This window comes from Rhinatrema bivittatum, chromosome 9, assembly GCF_901001135.1.
Source record: "Rhinatrema bivittatum chromosome 9, aRhiBiv1.1, whole genome shotgun sequence".
NCBI lineage: Eukaryota > Metazoa > Chordata > Amphibia > Gymnophiona > Rhinatrematidae > Rhinatrema > Rhinatrema bivittatum.
The window spans coordinates 169,562,504-169,577,838 of NC_042623.1; the positions used below are offsets into that span (position 1 = coordinate 169,562,504).

At 45.3% G+C, this 15,335-nt stretch overlaps 2 protein-coding genes across 15 annotated transcripts in view; one reads left to right on the top strand and one right to left on the bottom strand.

Moving 5' to 3' along the window:
* DTYMK (deoxythymidylate kinase) overlaps window positions 1-11,830 on the bottom strand; it is a 49,995-nt gene extending 38,165 nt beyond the window's left edge. For 2 of the 7 annotated variants that reach the window (XM_029616438.1, XM_029616436.1), the window contains exon 1: window positions 11,033-11,267. The gene's annotated coding sequence lies outside the window, so the exon portion shown is untranslated. Of the gene's footprint in view, window positions 1-11,032; window positions 11,272-11,610; window positions 11,631-11,708 lie in introns of those variants that run through there. The other 5 variants (XM_029616442.1, XM_029616437.1, XM_029616439.1 and 2 more) reach the window with 5 other exon arrangements.
* The window catches only part of ING5 (inhibitor of growth family member 5), a 68,010-nt gene continuing 63,974 nt past the window's right edge, over window positions 11,300-15,335 (top strand). For 2 of the 8 annotated variants that reach the window (XM_029616430.1, XM_029616433.1), the window contains exon 1: window positions 11,300-11,423. In XM_029616430.1, the coding sequence (XP_029472290.1) occupies window positions 11,387-11,423 (37 nt within the window). In that variant the 5' untranslated portion in view covers window positions 11,300-11,386. Of the gene's footprint in view, window positions 11,424-11,818; window positions 11,839-15,335 lie in introns of those variants that run through there. The other 6 variants (XM_029616429.1, XM_029616431.1, XM_029616427.1 and 3 more) reach the window with 6 other exon arrangements.

Genomic DNA, 15,335 nt, shown 5'->3' on the forward strand with positions numbered 1-15,335 from the left:
TGTATTTTAATGTCGGTATAAAAAAGCTGTTAAATAAAATAAATAAATAAATACCGTATTTCCCCAAAAACACCTAACCGGAAAATAAGCCCTAGCATGATTTTTCAGGATGCTTGTAATATAAGCCCTATCCCAAAAATAAGATCCAGTTAAGATAGTCAGCCAGATGGACGCATTTAGTACGTCTGTTGCAACACACGACGGACATATTAAATTATAAAATAACAACATATAATTAAATATTAATAAATATTATTGCCAATACTTAAAATAAATGATAATATAAATTATAAGTAAGTATTTGTAAATACCCAAGCGGGTGCCTTTGGACGAGAGGTAAACGTCCACACACACAAGCTCTCACCCAGGCACCCATTCACACCCACACACACACCAGCTCTCACCGCCAAACCTCTTCTTCCTTCGCTGCAGGGATAGACTCTAGTTCCGCTGTGGGTTTACTCCAGCGGGCCTTCTTTTTTGCTGCCACGGAGATGGGCTCCCATGGCGACCCTGCTTGGTCGGGTCTCCTCTTCAGCGCCACGGGGATGAGCTCCCGTGGTGGGGGTCGGGTCTCCGCTGCCACGGGAATGAGCTCCCATGGTGGCCCTGCTTAGTCGGGGGTCGGGTCTCCTCTTTGCCACTACGGGGATGAGCTCCCATTGTGGCCTTGCTTCGTCGGGGTTCGACACTGCCTCACTGGTCAATCAAAGGCTTCCTCCCTTCTTCCTACTCCCACTGGCAGGTAGAAGGGAGAAGGTTTCTGATTGGCCTGCGCGGGGGCAGGCAGAATGAAGGAGGCTTCCCATTGGGCAGTGGGGGGCAGGAAGAAAGGAGGCTTCCCATTGGCCTGCGGGGACTGGAAAAAGGGAGAAGGGAAGATCTTTGTACATGAATAAATGAATAAATGTAGATTGTTGTACATGAGAAAATAAGACATCCCCTGAAAATAAGCCCTAATGCGTCTTTTGGACCCAGTCCTATTTTCGGGGAAATACAGTACTTCTGATTTTAAATCCTTGATTTCTTAGAAAACCAAGGGACTTTCATTTGATATATAAAAGTCTCTTTTTTAAAGGAAGCAATTTCCTCAGTGGTTTTACTGAGAGAATTATTCGAGTTTGACGGTCAGTGATGTCTTGTGATTGCAACTCATTAATTTGATAGATCCATTTTCCATGCAATTTATGTACATCAATGTAGCCCTTCTTTGAACTGTTACTGGTTTCTGATCAAATTACCCATTTGGAAGGGAAAGACTGAATTTGATCACAAACAGGCTAATACAGAATGGTGTGCTCAGCTGAGTGCACCGTTAGCCCCCGTTTGGACACGTGTTTTTGACGCGCTATTATTACCCCTTATACAGTAAGGGGTAATAGCGCGTGGAAAACGTGCATGTTGATGAGCCTATTAGGTATTCACCCGCAATACGGAAAGCAAAATGTGCGGCCAAGCCGCACATTTTATTCTCAGAAATTAACTCCTGCCAAAGGCAGGAGTGAATTTCACACAGCACCGTCAAGTGTACAGAAAATCAGAAAAAACTGTTTTTCTGTACACCCTCCAACTTAATATCACAGTGATATTAAGTTGGAGGCCCCGAAAATAAAAAAAGAAAAATCTTTAAAAAAGAAAAAAAAAAATCTTCCTGCGGCCCGCAGGTTGGAAAACAGATGCTCAATTTTTCCGCCTTGCTGACAGCCGCCGCTTCCACCAATAAGGAGGCACTAGGGAAGCACTAGTGTCCCTAGCACCTCCTTATTAGTGCGGGCCCTAATTTAAATACTGAATCGCGCGCCCAGGAGAGGTGCCTGGGCACGCGTTGGGAGAGCGGGCGTTCGCCTCGGAGTGCCAGCTCTCCCGCACAGTTTACAGAATTTTTTGCTCAAGAAAAGTAAGTCCAGAGTGTGACAAAGTTTGTGCATTGGGCTATGGACATTTTGGTCCCAGCCCAATGCATATATAGTAAGAAACATCACTGGCAAGAGAGGGGGGATGGAGTCTACATGGAGATTAAAGTCTCCTAACAATATAATGTTATTTAGCGCCTGTCTAATATCAGTCAACATGTACCAAGGGGGCACTTCTCTCAAGTATAGCACATTTCCCAGCGATAGCAGGCTGAATTAGCCATGCTGTCTGGGAGCGTCGCGACCGGGTCAGTAAGCGGAGTTTTCTCAAAGAGTACAGAGTTTTGAACTCTGTACAGTTGCGCGGTGAGGTTCCTGCGCGATTGCCATTTTACCTCAGTCTCTTTTTTTCCGCGAGCAGGACTGCACACGGGGGTTTTTTCTCTCACCTCGTCTCTGAAGATTTTTCTCTCAATTTTTTCAAATTTTTCCCGTTTTTGGCAGTGATGGCTCCTAAGCCATTAGGCCTCAAATATTGCCAATGCGGGAAAATTATGTCCATAACAGATGGACATAATTATTGTTATATTTGTTTGGGCCCGGAGCAGGACCCAGCCTCATGTCGAGACTGTGGTCGGATGTTGCCCTGGGCCTGAAGACAATGCGCTGAAAAAATTGTGCGCGTAAGATCTCCTCACTCTTCGCTGGGCCCGGCGAAGAAAATGAAGAAGACTCCAGCCAGAAGATCGGCGTCGCTGGAAGGTGCTTCGGCCAGGTCAATACCACCACCAGGGCCGCTGAAGGATGTCGAGGCCTCGACTCCTCTAAAGAAGAAGTCCCTTCATGCGCCGTTCGGGTCACAGGGCCCTGTACCCGCTCGTTCCTGCTCCTCAACGCCGCAGCATTCGGAGCATGGGAAAGCAAAGCGGCCAAAGCATACAGCACATCGACGCACCGGCCCTGAGACCATCGCACCGATGCAGAAATCGACGCATGGCGCATCGACGCACAGCGTGGCTCATCGAAGCACGACGCATTGGCGCACGACGCGTCAGCGAAGGGTGCTTCAGACAGTGCATCAGGAAGAGCTATATCACCAGATGGGGCATCACATCGTGACATTCTCAAAAGAAAGCATTCCAGACATCACAGCTCCAAACATGGTGACGTAAAACATGCGAAATACTACACTCAACCTAAAGCTCCAACACCTGTCTCTGCACAATCTTCAATTCAAGGCCAACACCATGCCAAAAAGACAGCAAAAACAAAACATCTCCAGCCTTCTGAATCTCCACGAACAGATTCTGACGTAGAAGTGGTCTCTCACTCTAAACACAACTCTTCAGGTGCAGAAAGTTCTCACTCCAATTGGTCTTCTCTTAGACGACCTCATTCACTCCATCTCCCAGAACCGCGCCGACCTACTGAGGACTTGCTTCTAGGAGCACTGCCTCCACCTCCAACCCCATTTCCAGCACCTTCACAGCATAGCCTCGCATCAAAGGCGATGTCACAAATTTCATTAGCGTTGAATACTTTTTTCCAGGATCTGGAGGCCGCGCATCCTCAGCTTCCAAGTCCATCTTCACCACCCTCTCCTCTGGTGATACCAATTCCTCCATGTTCAACTCAACCGGAATAACCAACTCCAATCCCAGATTGACCGAATTCTCCGCACTCACAATGGTCTACGTCATCACCATCCTCATCTACTGGATTTCCGTCAGATCCTCCCGAGGGGCTTCCGAAACCTTATTCCCCTCCCGAAGATTTATCTTAGCAAAGTTCATTGAAAAAGTAGGATCTCTCTTAAATACTGAAACGGGAAAGGTTCCTGACCCTCGTGCAGAGGTTCTAGGGATTCTAAAAATTTTTGAAATGCCACCAGAACCCACAGTTCTGCCACCACATGCTGTACTAGATGCTGTTCTGCATAAGATGTTGGAGAAACCCTTTACAACCACAGCTGCATCAAGGAAAACGGACTTAAAATACCGTATATGAAACTCCACAATCTATGAATCCACACAATTACCCCACAGCTCTGTAGTAGTGGAATCTTCACTACTACAAGCCAAAAGATTAAAACTTCATGCAAATTCACCACCAAGCAAAGACCATAAATCAATGGATGATTTCGGCCGTAAGGTGTACCACTCGTCCATGTTAGCCACAAAAATCCAGCACCATCAATTTAACGTAATCCAATATCTATTTGAATGTCTCCAGAGATTACATCCCATATGTCTGGCTTCGGATAACTCCTTACCACAGCCATGGAGGAATGTCTTCGACATTTACTTCGATCTGTTTATGAATCATTTGAATCATCGGCTAGATCCTCAGCTACGGCAATAGCAGCACGGCGCATTGCATGGTTAAGAGCCAGTTCAATACGTGACGATGTCCAAGACAAGTTGGTTGATATACCTCGTCTTGGAGATAATCTTTTTGGTAATGAGTTTGGGGAAACTGTTACCCTTTTGAAAGAACAGAATACTGCGGTTCAGTCTTTGACATCACCGACAGACCCTCCTGCCTCTTCTAGAAAATTCTACCCTTCATTCAGAAGACGGCCTTATGCAAGGGCTACCCCGAGCCACCTCCACCGCAATACATAGGGGGCCGCCTTCAACGTTTTTATGCCAGTTGGGAAGCGATTACTTCAGATCGCTGGGTACTGAACATCGTAAGAGGTTACCAATTAAATTTTCTAACTCTTCCAACCCTCCCTCAAGTTTCCCCTCTAAGGAATACATCAAACCACTGCCAGGACCTTCAGGAACAGTTAGTCACTCTACAGTTGCAGAACTCAATTCAAACAATCCCAATCTCATCAAAAAATCAAGGGTTTTACTCTCCATATTTTCTCATTCCAAAAACGTCCGGAGGTCTTCGACCAATCTTAGATTTGCGGAACCTCAACAAACACATCCAGAAAGAAAAATTCAAAATGACCTCTCTCAAGAGTATTCTTCCTCTTCTACAGCCCAACGACTGGCTATGCTCCATAGACCTGAAGGATACGTATTCCCATATAACCATGCACCCTTCCTCCTGGCATTACCTTTGCTTCCAAGTTCAGAACAACTACTATCAATTCAAGGTTCTACCTTTTGGCCTTTCCTCAGCCCCAAGGGTATTCACGAAATGTTTAGCGGTGGTGGTGGCGGCTCATCTCCGACAGCTCTCGATACAGATTTTTCCCTATTTCGACAACTGGCTGTTGGTAGCCTAGGATCCGACTATCTTGAAGACTCACGCGTTCCAAACAATCAATTGTCTTCAGACGTTGGGATTTATAATCAATTACGAAAAATCCCACCTACAACAAACACAGGTTCTACAATTCATTGGGATGCTCATCAATACAGCGCAACAGAGAGCTTACCTACCACGAGACAGGATTCAAACTCTGTCCTCTCTTGCTCAACGTCTATTCAATCAATCGCATGCATCGGAACGCCAACTTCTTCAGCTGCTGGGTCATATGGCAGCAGTCATCCAGGTCGTCCCATACACAAGACTGCACAGGTGTTGCCTACAATGGGGCCTCAAGAATCAATGGTCACAGTACTGGCAACCACTCTTGACCAGAGTACGTCTTACCAAACAAATGCGCACCGACATTCAATGGTGGATAAACACCAACCACCTGTCCTCGGGAGCACCATTTCAGTTGCCTCCTCCCCAAATCACTCTCACGACAGATGCATCCAGAAAGGGCTGGGGAGCCCATTTAAACGACTTAAAAACTCAAGGTCGCTGGTCTCTTCAGGAGACCACTATCAGATCAAGCTCCTGGAGCTTCGAGCCATTTGGAAAGCACTTCAAACCTTCTCTTCCCAACTTCGAGGAAAACCTCTCATGGTATATACAGACAGCCAGGTAGCCATGTTCTATGTAAACAAGGAAGGAGGGTCAGGTTCCTGGATACTCTGTCGGGAGGTACTTCGCATACTGACTTGGACAATATCGAACCAAGTCTTGATACAAGCCACTTACCTTCCCGGATTAGACAATGTAACAGCGGACCGCCTCAGCAGAATTTTCCATCCACACGAATGGACCTTGAATCGGGACGTAGCATCAAGCATATTCCAACAGTGGGGCTTTCCAACCATAGACCTCTTTGCCACAGACAGCAACTGGCAAACACAGACATTTTGCTCCATCTACCCAAGCAAACTTCCATCTACCCAAGCAAGCTCCAGATGCTTTCCTCATCCCATGAACGGAGGGTCTACTCTACGCTTACCCTCCCATTCCACTAATATCCAAAACAATACAAAAATGCATCATAGATGCAGCGGACATGATCCTCATAGCCCCGTCCTGGCCAAGGTAGCCATCGTATGCGTATCTCATGCGACTATCCATTTGCCCACCAATTCTACTAGAAAACCATCCCCAACTGTTAACTCAGGAGGGGGGATCCCGTCTTCATCCGATGCATCGATCCCTCCACCTGACAGCATGGAGGTTGAACGGCACGTATTAAACCATCTAGGACTTCCATCTCAACTTGAGGACGTTCTCATTGCATCCAGAAAACCGTCCACCAGGCATAACAATGCCGGGAAATGGCGTCGTTACTCAGAATGGTGCAAACCAAAAAGTCTAGACTCTTACTCTACAACAGTACCACATCTCCTGGAATACCTCCACACTCTTTACGTAGCTGGTCTGGCATATACTTCAGTTCGGGTGCATATCATTGCCATTGCAGTTTTCCATCATGCTCATAATGGACTTCCCATTTACATCCACCCTTTAATCTTCAGATTCATGCGTGGCATACTGCATCTTAGACCACCAGTCACAAAACCGCCTATACCATGGAATCTCAATATTGTCTTGGAACAATTAATGTTACCTCCTTTTGAATCTCTAGATTCCTGCCATGTCAAATACCTTACTTGGAAAACAATATTCTTGGTGGCTGTAACATCAGCAAGGAGAGTACGTGAACTTCAAGCCTTGTTTCATTACTCCCCTTACTTAGAATTCTATCATAATAAAGTCACACTTCGGCCTCATCCTGCCTCCCTTCCTAAAGTGGTATCAGCTTTTCACATCAACCAGTCCATTACACTTCCAATCTTCAAGCCTAAGCCTCATGTGAATGACAGGGATAGACTTCTCCATTCCTAGACTGTAAGAGAGCGCTGGCTTATTACAAGCAAAGAACACATTCTGAATCCAGACCATCTCAGCTGTTTCTCTCCTTCAATCCAAATTCTCCGAACCAACCTGTCTTCTAGAGAACTCTGTCCAGTTGGTGTCCCAATGTATAACATTTTGCTACAATAAGCGTAACATGCCATTGGATACAAGAACAAAATGTTACAGCTATGGCTGCTGTGCAACTGCCTCACCACCAGGGGGCCCTCAAGAGCATATTCTCCTGGCTGACCCAATTCGTCCTAGTCAGCTACTCTATGTCCTTGACTGTCTTTTTAACCCTGCCTACCCATCGAGCTCGTTTGGACTCCCTGCTCTAGCCTCCTTGCTGCTTTGCCTTTGGGCCTCTGCCTTGCTCTGCTGACTTCGGGCTTCTGCCTTGCTACCTGGCCTTTGGGCCTCTGCCTTGCTCTGCTGCCTATGGGCTCTGCCTTGCACCGCTGCCTACGGGCTCCTGCCTTGCTCCGCTGCCTACGGGCTTGAGTGTTTTATGTTCAGTGTTAGTACTGTCTAGTTAGTCTGTCTAGTCTTTGTCAGTTCCGTTTCCCCAGGTCCCCTTAGTCCAGTCACTCATACCTACAGTCAATACCACCTTTACCTGCACGCTATCCTAGTCCATCCTTACCAGCACTCAGCTCCAGTATCCTGATCACTTTTACCTGCATTCACCTTCACACATACCTCCATGCTGTTCATGTGTACCTAGCTCACCCTTACCTTCACGCACCTTGTATTCACCTTGTATTCACGCACCCTCCAGCCAGCAACCAGTACATCTGACACCTTCCAGCTAGTATCCAGCTCCTCTTGTCCCAGTCAGCACCATCCGCCTTGCCAGCCAGTACTCAGCCCCACTGGTTCCAGCCGTCACCCAGTTCTATACACTCCTGCCTGCACCACATTCCTTCCCAGCCATTATCAGAGACTCTCCGGCAACCACTGTCTTTCTCCATCTGGAGGCACCCCTGCAGGTGGTGTTCACTTCATCTGACCACTGCCTAAACGTAACACAAAAGTACACCAAATTAGAGCAACAGCAACGTCGGTTGCACATTTCAGAAAAGTTCCGCTGATAGACATTTGCAAAGCGGCAACTTGGTCTTCTCTCCACACTTTCACATCACATTACTGTCTAGAACAGCAAACCTCTTCTGATGCAGCCATGGGTTCGGCAATCCTGTCAACCATTGCACCTAAATAAGACATCTACCTTTTTTTGTTAAAGGGTAGTGTCCTGACCTAAAGAACATAATACCTGGACACCACCCAGCATGGCTAATTCAGCCTGCTATCGCTGGGAAAAAGCAAGTTTGCTTACCGTAAACGGTGTTTCCGTAGATAGCAGGATGAATTAGCCATGCGTTCCCGGCCCACCTCCCTAGACAGTCTACAAATAAATAGAACCTATTTCCACGTACATCTTGCTTTGTTACAAGAGACTGAGGTAAAACGGCAATCACGTGGGAACCTCACCGCGCAGCATTACAGAGTTCAAAACTCTGTACTCTTTGTGAAAACTCTGCCTACTGACCTGGTCGCGACGCTCCCAGACAGCATGGCTAATTCATCCTGCTATCTACAGAAACACAGTTTACGGTAAGCAAACTTGCTTCTTTAGTCAATAGTGAAAACTCTTGAAACAAATTACCTTACTATCTCCTTATTCATTCCTCAGATTATACAGCTTCTTCTCAAGTTCTTTCTAGGAGAAAGACACCTCTTCCTTTAAACGTTTTGGAACTGAGCCCCTGGTACCAATAGGTACTCAGTTCCAATAGAACAAAAATCAGAGAAAAACTTATTCAAGTAGGGAAACGAAAAGGAGAAAGGAAGAATAGAAAAACTTTCCTCTCTAAACAGAAAGGTCTCTGAAATCTCTGTATCAAGAATAAGGTTCAGATGCTCTGTTTCCAATCTTTTTACCCAGGTCTCTGCGAAGAGGACACACAGAGTTCTTTTCCCAGAAAAATTAAAGAGGCCTGCACAAGCAGGGCTGTTCCTCATAAGGACAACTCAGGAAAAATAGAACTAAGAATCCAGACCTTAAGATTATAAAGGCTCAAGCACACATCATCTCTTTCTCTCACGTGGTGCGGCTCAGAATACAATCTCTATTCACTTATCTCTCTGTTCTTCTCTGACTTAGTTCATTCCTACTATTAAGGATATCAAGGATTCCTTACATTAGTTTTATATTCCACAGGCACTTCAAAGTAGATTACATTAAGGTACTGTAGGTAGTTTCCTGTTCCCAGATGACTCACAATCTAAGGGCCTGATGTACTGTTTTATTCCCATTTTGTGTCTATGGGAAAAATGCTTAGTAAATCTGTTGTATTTCTCTCTTTTATCATAATTTTTAGTGGTACACTTTGTATATTTTTTAGGATGTGTTTTGATCCATAGTTTTATTTTTATTTTAGCTTTGGTGAGACAGATATGTTTTAGATTTTATATTTTAAATGAATTTGTTTTAGATGTTATTCTCCTTTTTATGCAAATGTAATAACCTACATTTGACTTGTGATGTAAACCGACGTGAAATGTACTGACATGAATCCCGGTATACAAAAATCATTAAATAAATAAAAATAGTAAATCAAGTCCTAAGTACATACTTTATGTCAATTGAGACCTTTCCTTGAACCACATGTCTTTTTTGTACTGTTTTTGTAAGTGTGCTCTTTTCAGGCCTTGATTACTGCAACTCCCTTTTCTTGAGGGTTCCAGCCTCTTCTATGAGAGCACTTCAAGTTAGCCAAAATGCAACAGCTCATGCCCTGACAGGAACAGGGATTAGAACTCATATTACTCCTATGCTTTGAGAGCTCCATTGGCTACCTATGGCTTGGAGACATACATACAAAGTTGGTATGCTGATTCATAAGCTTCTAAAAAATATTAAGATTCCTTGGATCAGTACAATCCTTCAGCTTTATATTCCATCTCGTAATTATGAACCTCATAATATGATCATTTTGAGATTCCTTCTTTAAAAGCAGCACTTTTATCCAAAATGAAGGATAAAGTCTTTTCTGTGGTTGCACCAATTTTTTGAAACACCATTCCAGAGCAATTGCGAACCATTTGCACTCAGATCTATAGAAAGTTGCTAGAGACATTTTTCCAGATGGCATTCCCAGTAGAATCATATTAGGTTTCTGCTGCCAAAGGTTCAGTTTATACACATTTTTCTTTAGAAAGCTATGAGTGAGGGGCTGATGGTACATCCCCATTTATGTTTTGTTTGTTATAATTTTGTTTCTCTATGTGTGGGTTTTTGTTTTTTTTTATTGTAACCCACTTTGAACTTTGCCTAATTCGGGATGTAAATGTACTTAAATAAATAAACAAGTTTGCACCTGCAGCAATATTTCATTATGGTTTTATCATTGTAGTATGCAGGGGTCATATTTCAATAATAGAAGCATGCAGCACAGGAGAATAAATACATTTCAGGCGTGAGCTTTCTACAAATGGGGGGGGAAGGAACATGGATTAAGTTAGCTGGAAAGTAGGAAAGAAGTGAGAAACGTCCAGACCATGTTAGAGGGAGGGAGCAGGGATTAAGATGGTCAATAAGGGAAAGACCTAGCTTGGTTTGCTCTTGGTTCATCATTTTATCAAGAGGACAAGTTATTCCAGAGCCAGGAACTAATCTCAAGTCTTCCAAGGGTTGCTCAGATCTAATGCCAGAAAATGAAATGTGGTACACAAAACCACTTACAATGTTAATATTTTAATTCAGCCAAAATGCTGAAAGAATAAGGCACAAGAGATAGCAACAAATAACACCATTCAAGTTTCCATTTTGCCACTCTGGACAATGGCTTTTAACTATTATTTATCTTTCTGAAAATAATGCTTTTCTTATTCGGTTGCTTCCTGTTTTAGCCTTATTTCTAGGTTTCTTTTCTTTTTGTCGTAATGAACTCGGATTACGCAGGCTTTAGAACAGCAGACAAGGTCAACAGAACGGATTAAAGTAATACCTAGTTGTCAGCTACTTTCTGGGATAAAAACGTGCTCCTATAATTGTAGTAATACCCCGTTTTTTAAAGATCTTCCTCTTCTTCTTTGCTTGGCTATACTGAATTCATGCCTTGATCAGTCTTGTCCCCTGCCAGTCTCTTCGCATTCAGGCTGCTGTAGGATTAAATAAACATCGGAAAGTAATTGAAACTATCACTACCACCGCTTTAGTAACAACCAAATCCCGCACCTGCTCATTAATATTAATATATTTAGGGGCTGGGTAAGCAACCGGAAGCCACCGCCGCCTCATGAATATTAAATCAGGTCCCTCAGACTTGGGGCCGATAGACCTGTGGTAAAGCCCGGAGAATATGGCGACCGCGATGTACCTGGAACACTACCTAGACAGTGAGTATGGGGGCTAGCACCTCGGCACAAGAGCTCGAGGCCTAGCGGTGAACCTAAGCGCCGAAAAGCGGGGCGGATTGTGTTATTCGGCGGGGAGCGAGGACACCGGCAGTGCAAAGGCCAAGCCGCTGTTTCCCGGGCGAGATGTGCAGACGCAGGTGCTTGGCTCGCCTGGCGCTCTGTTTACATTATATGGACCGGGCGGTGCCATGTTTAGCTTGTGGTTGAGCGGCGCCTGCATGGAGAGACCTGCACTAGGGCAATTATAAGTGCGTCACTACCAACCGCAGGGGCTCGCGCTGCCCAGGGCGGAGGCGCTGGATTGCGTCATCGCGGGGCGGAGCTAGGAAAGCGCGTCATAGGACGGGTTATGCGATCCTTGCGACTTGCTGGGTGGATCATCGCAGCTATTGAGGTGAAAGAGAACGGCTTTTATATTAATAAAAATGTAAGGACGACAGAGGCGCGTGTGCGCTTGGGGACCTGCAGGGTGCGCTGTGGGCAGGCTCCTGCCTGCTCTCTGGAATGGCGATTTCCGCCCCCCTGCGGTTCAATTTGTTTTGCTTTCTTCACCAGCGAGTATTTATATGTTCCAGCTCAGAAGCAGTTTTGGTTCTGTAGAGATGGTGGTCATTTTTTTCTGGGCTTGTTTCATGCACTGTTTTTGTCAACTACACCTTGTTAATGTAGGTCCATGAAGCCTTTTTTTTCGGGGGGCGTGGTTTCAGCAGGGGCGGCTTGCAGGAAAATATTTATTTATTTTATTTAAAAACTTTTATATACCGGTATTAGTATGCATACATCATACCGGTTTACAATGTAACTTTAAAGGTAGAAATTACAATGAACAGGGAGGGCGAACAAGGAGGAGTATACAAAGAGCAGGAGGTGGAGGAATTAAAGCAATAAATAAAAACTGCAACGGACTATTTACAGGAATATACAAGGCGTAGGCAAGATACTTGCAGAAGTCGGTGTACTTAATCAGGGTAGGCTTGTCGGAAGAGCCATGTTTTAAGTTTTTTTCTGAACTTGGCGTAACATGGCTCTAGCCTGAGAGTGGTAGGGAGGGTGTTCCATTGTTTAGGGCCTGCAATGGATAGTGCACGGTCCCTAGTAGAGGAGAGGTGGGCTTTATTCAAAGGGGGAATGGAGAGGGTGCCTTTGTTGACAGTGCGAGTGGGTCGTTCAGTGCGTATAGGACGAAAGGGTTCATCCAACCAATTGGAATTGTGCGAGTGGATGGACTTGTGCACTATGGTTAGAATTTTGAAGAGAATTCGGGATGCGATGGGGAGCCAGTGGAGTTCTTTGAGTATTGGGGTAATGTGATCAGCTTTCCTTGAGTTGGTGATGACCCTGGCGATGGCATTCTGGAGCATTTGTAAGGGCTTGGTGGTGGAGGAGGGTAGGCCAAGGAAGAGGGCATTACAGTAGTCCAGCTTTGAGGAAAGGGTGGCTTGGACGACGGTGCGGAAGTCATGATAGTGGAGGAGGGGTCTGAGTTTCTTCAGGATGTGAAGCTTGAAGAAACCTTCTTTGAGGATGTAACCCCCTATTCCATCCACATAAATTGTAACCCCCTATTCCATCCACATAAATTGTAACCCCCTATTCCATCCACATAAATTGGTTGCTCCCCCCCCAATACATATGTGTGTGTGTGTGTGTATATATATATATATATATATATATATATATATATTAGGGATGTGCAGACAAAAAGTTTATGTTCATAAGTCGAAAGGGGGAGTCAATTTCGGTCAATATGGACATATGTAGAATTCTATAAGTTGAGTCTATGTCCATACGTGCACCGATTCCCTAAATAAAAATTTAAACCCCTCACCCTCCTTAATCCCCCCCCCCCCCCAAGACTTACCAAAACTCCCTGGTGGTCGAGCAGGGAGTCAGGACGCCATTTCTGTATTCCTTTGCGAGGAGCACGTGACGTCGGCGTCACGTCGGAGTGACGCGGACGTCACGTGATTACCCGCGCGTTCGCTCCGGGACCCTCGTTGGACTCAACCGGAACTTTTGGCCAGCTTGGGGGGGTCAGGAGGCTCCTCCAAGCTGGCCAAAAGTTCCGGTTGTGTCCAACGAGGGTCCCGGAGCGAACGCGCGGGGAATCACGTGACGTCCGCGTCACTCCGACGTCACGTGCTTCTCGCAAAGGAATACAGAAATGGCGTCCTGACTCCCCGCTCGATCACCAGGGAGTTTTGGTAAGTCTTGGGGGGGGGATTAAGGAGGGTGAGGGGTTTAAATTTTTATTTAGGATCAACAATCGCGATTTCCAAAGTATTCAACATAGCTATGTTGAATAAGTTTCCAACGTATTCAACATAGCTATGTTGAATAAGTTGGAAATCTGATAGTTTTCGCCTCATCACTTTTTTAAGTTAAAAAAAAAATTACGTTGCGTTTTACATATGCGTTCAAAACGAATGCACACCCCTAATATATATATATATATATATATATATATATATATATATATACACACACTTACACACTCATCCTGGTCTGGTCAACCAAGCAGCTCTTGAACCACTGCAAGTAATGAGACAACTGTACTGCCAATGTCAGACACACACATGCACACAAACAGATTTATTGATTGCAGAAATTTTATTGGCACACACAACGAAACACATATGCTCAGACCCTTTGTCACAAACACATGGATAAACCCTTACACAGCAAGAGAGTGTGTCAGAGAGACTCACACTCACTGTCTCTGACACAGACAAAGTGTATGTATAGGTATATGTCACTTTCTGTGTCACAGACACACTGTAACACACTACTATTGTGCTGCTGTTTATGTACTCACAGGCCGATACAGTAAAAACTCTCCTGTGCGCACGACACAGTATCTTAATTTATTTAAATTAGACCCGGCGGTAAAAAGAGGAGCTAGGGACACTAGCGTGTCCCTAGCGTCTCTTTTTTGACGGAAGCGGCGGCTGTCAGTGGGTTTGACAGCCGACGCTCAATTTTGCCGGCGTTGGTTCTCGAGCCCGCTGACAGCCATGGGCTCGGAAACTGGATGCCGGCAAAATTGAGCGTCCGGTTTTCGACCCGACAGCCGTGGGCCCATTTTTAATTTTTTTTTTTTTTTAATTTTTTTTTTTTTTAATTTGTTACTTTTTTAAACTTTCAGGACCTCCGACTTAATATCGCCATGATATTAAGTCAGAGGGTGCACAGAAAAGCAGTAAAAAAACTGCTTTTCTGTGCACCCTCTGACTTAATAACGTGCACTTTCCTGGTGCCCGGAGAAATTAGCGCCTACCTTTGGGTAGGCGCTAATCTCTGAAAGCAAAATGTGTGGCTTGACTGCACGTTTTGCTTTCTGAATCGCGTGGGAATACCTAATAGGGCCATCAACATGCATTTGCATGTTGCGGGTGCTATTAGTTCGGGGGGGTTGGATGCGTGTTTTGGACGCGCTATTACCCCTTACTGAATAAGGGGTAAAGCTAGCGCGTCCAAATGCCGGCTAACAGTGTGCTCTGTCGGAGCGCACTGTACTGTATCGGCCCGACAGTGAATACTCCCACCCCAGCACATCTGCATCATAGTGAAATGTTCTTGCTGCCAGCCCTTCCTCATTTTGCAGTAGCCTCCCCTTTCCGGTCCCATTCTGAGATTTTCTGGTTCCACAGCCAGCTGCTCCTTTCGGAGCTCAGTCCAGTCACCTCGGATAGAAGCCTTCCAAACACGGCCGCATATGTGGATGCTGGAAAGAAGTTGCCTGCTCAGGTTAGGGCTCGTTCCACTAGGGCTCAGGCAGTGTCATGGGCAGAAGTTAGTCTGTTTCCTGCCAATATCTGCTGAGCTGCAATGTGGTCCTCTTTACACCCTTTTTCCAGGTTTTATCATCTGGATGTGCAGGTCTGTGGATAC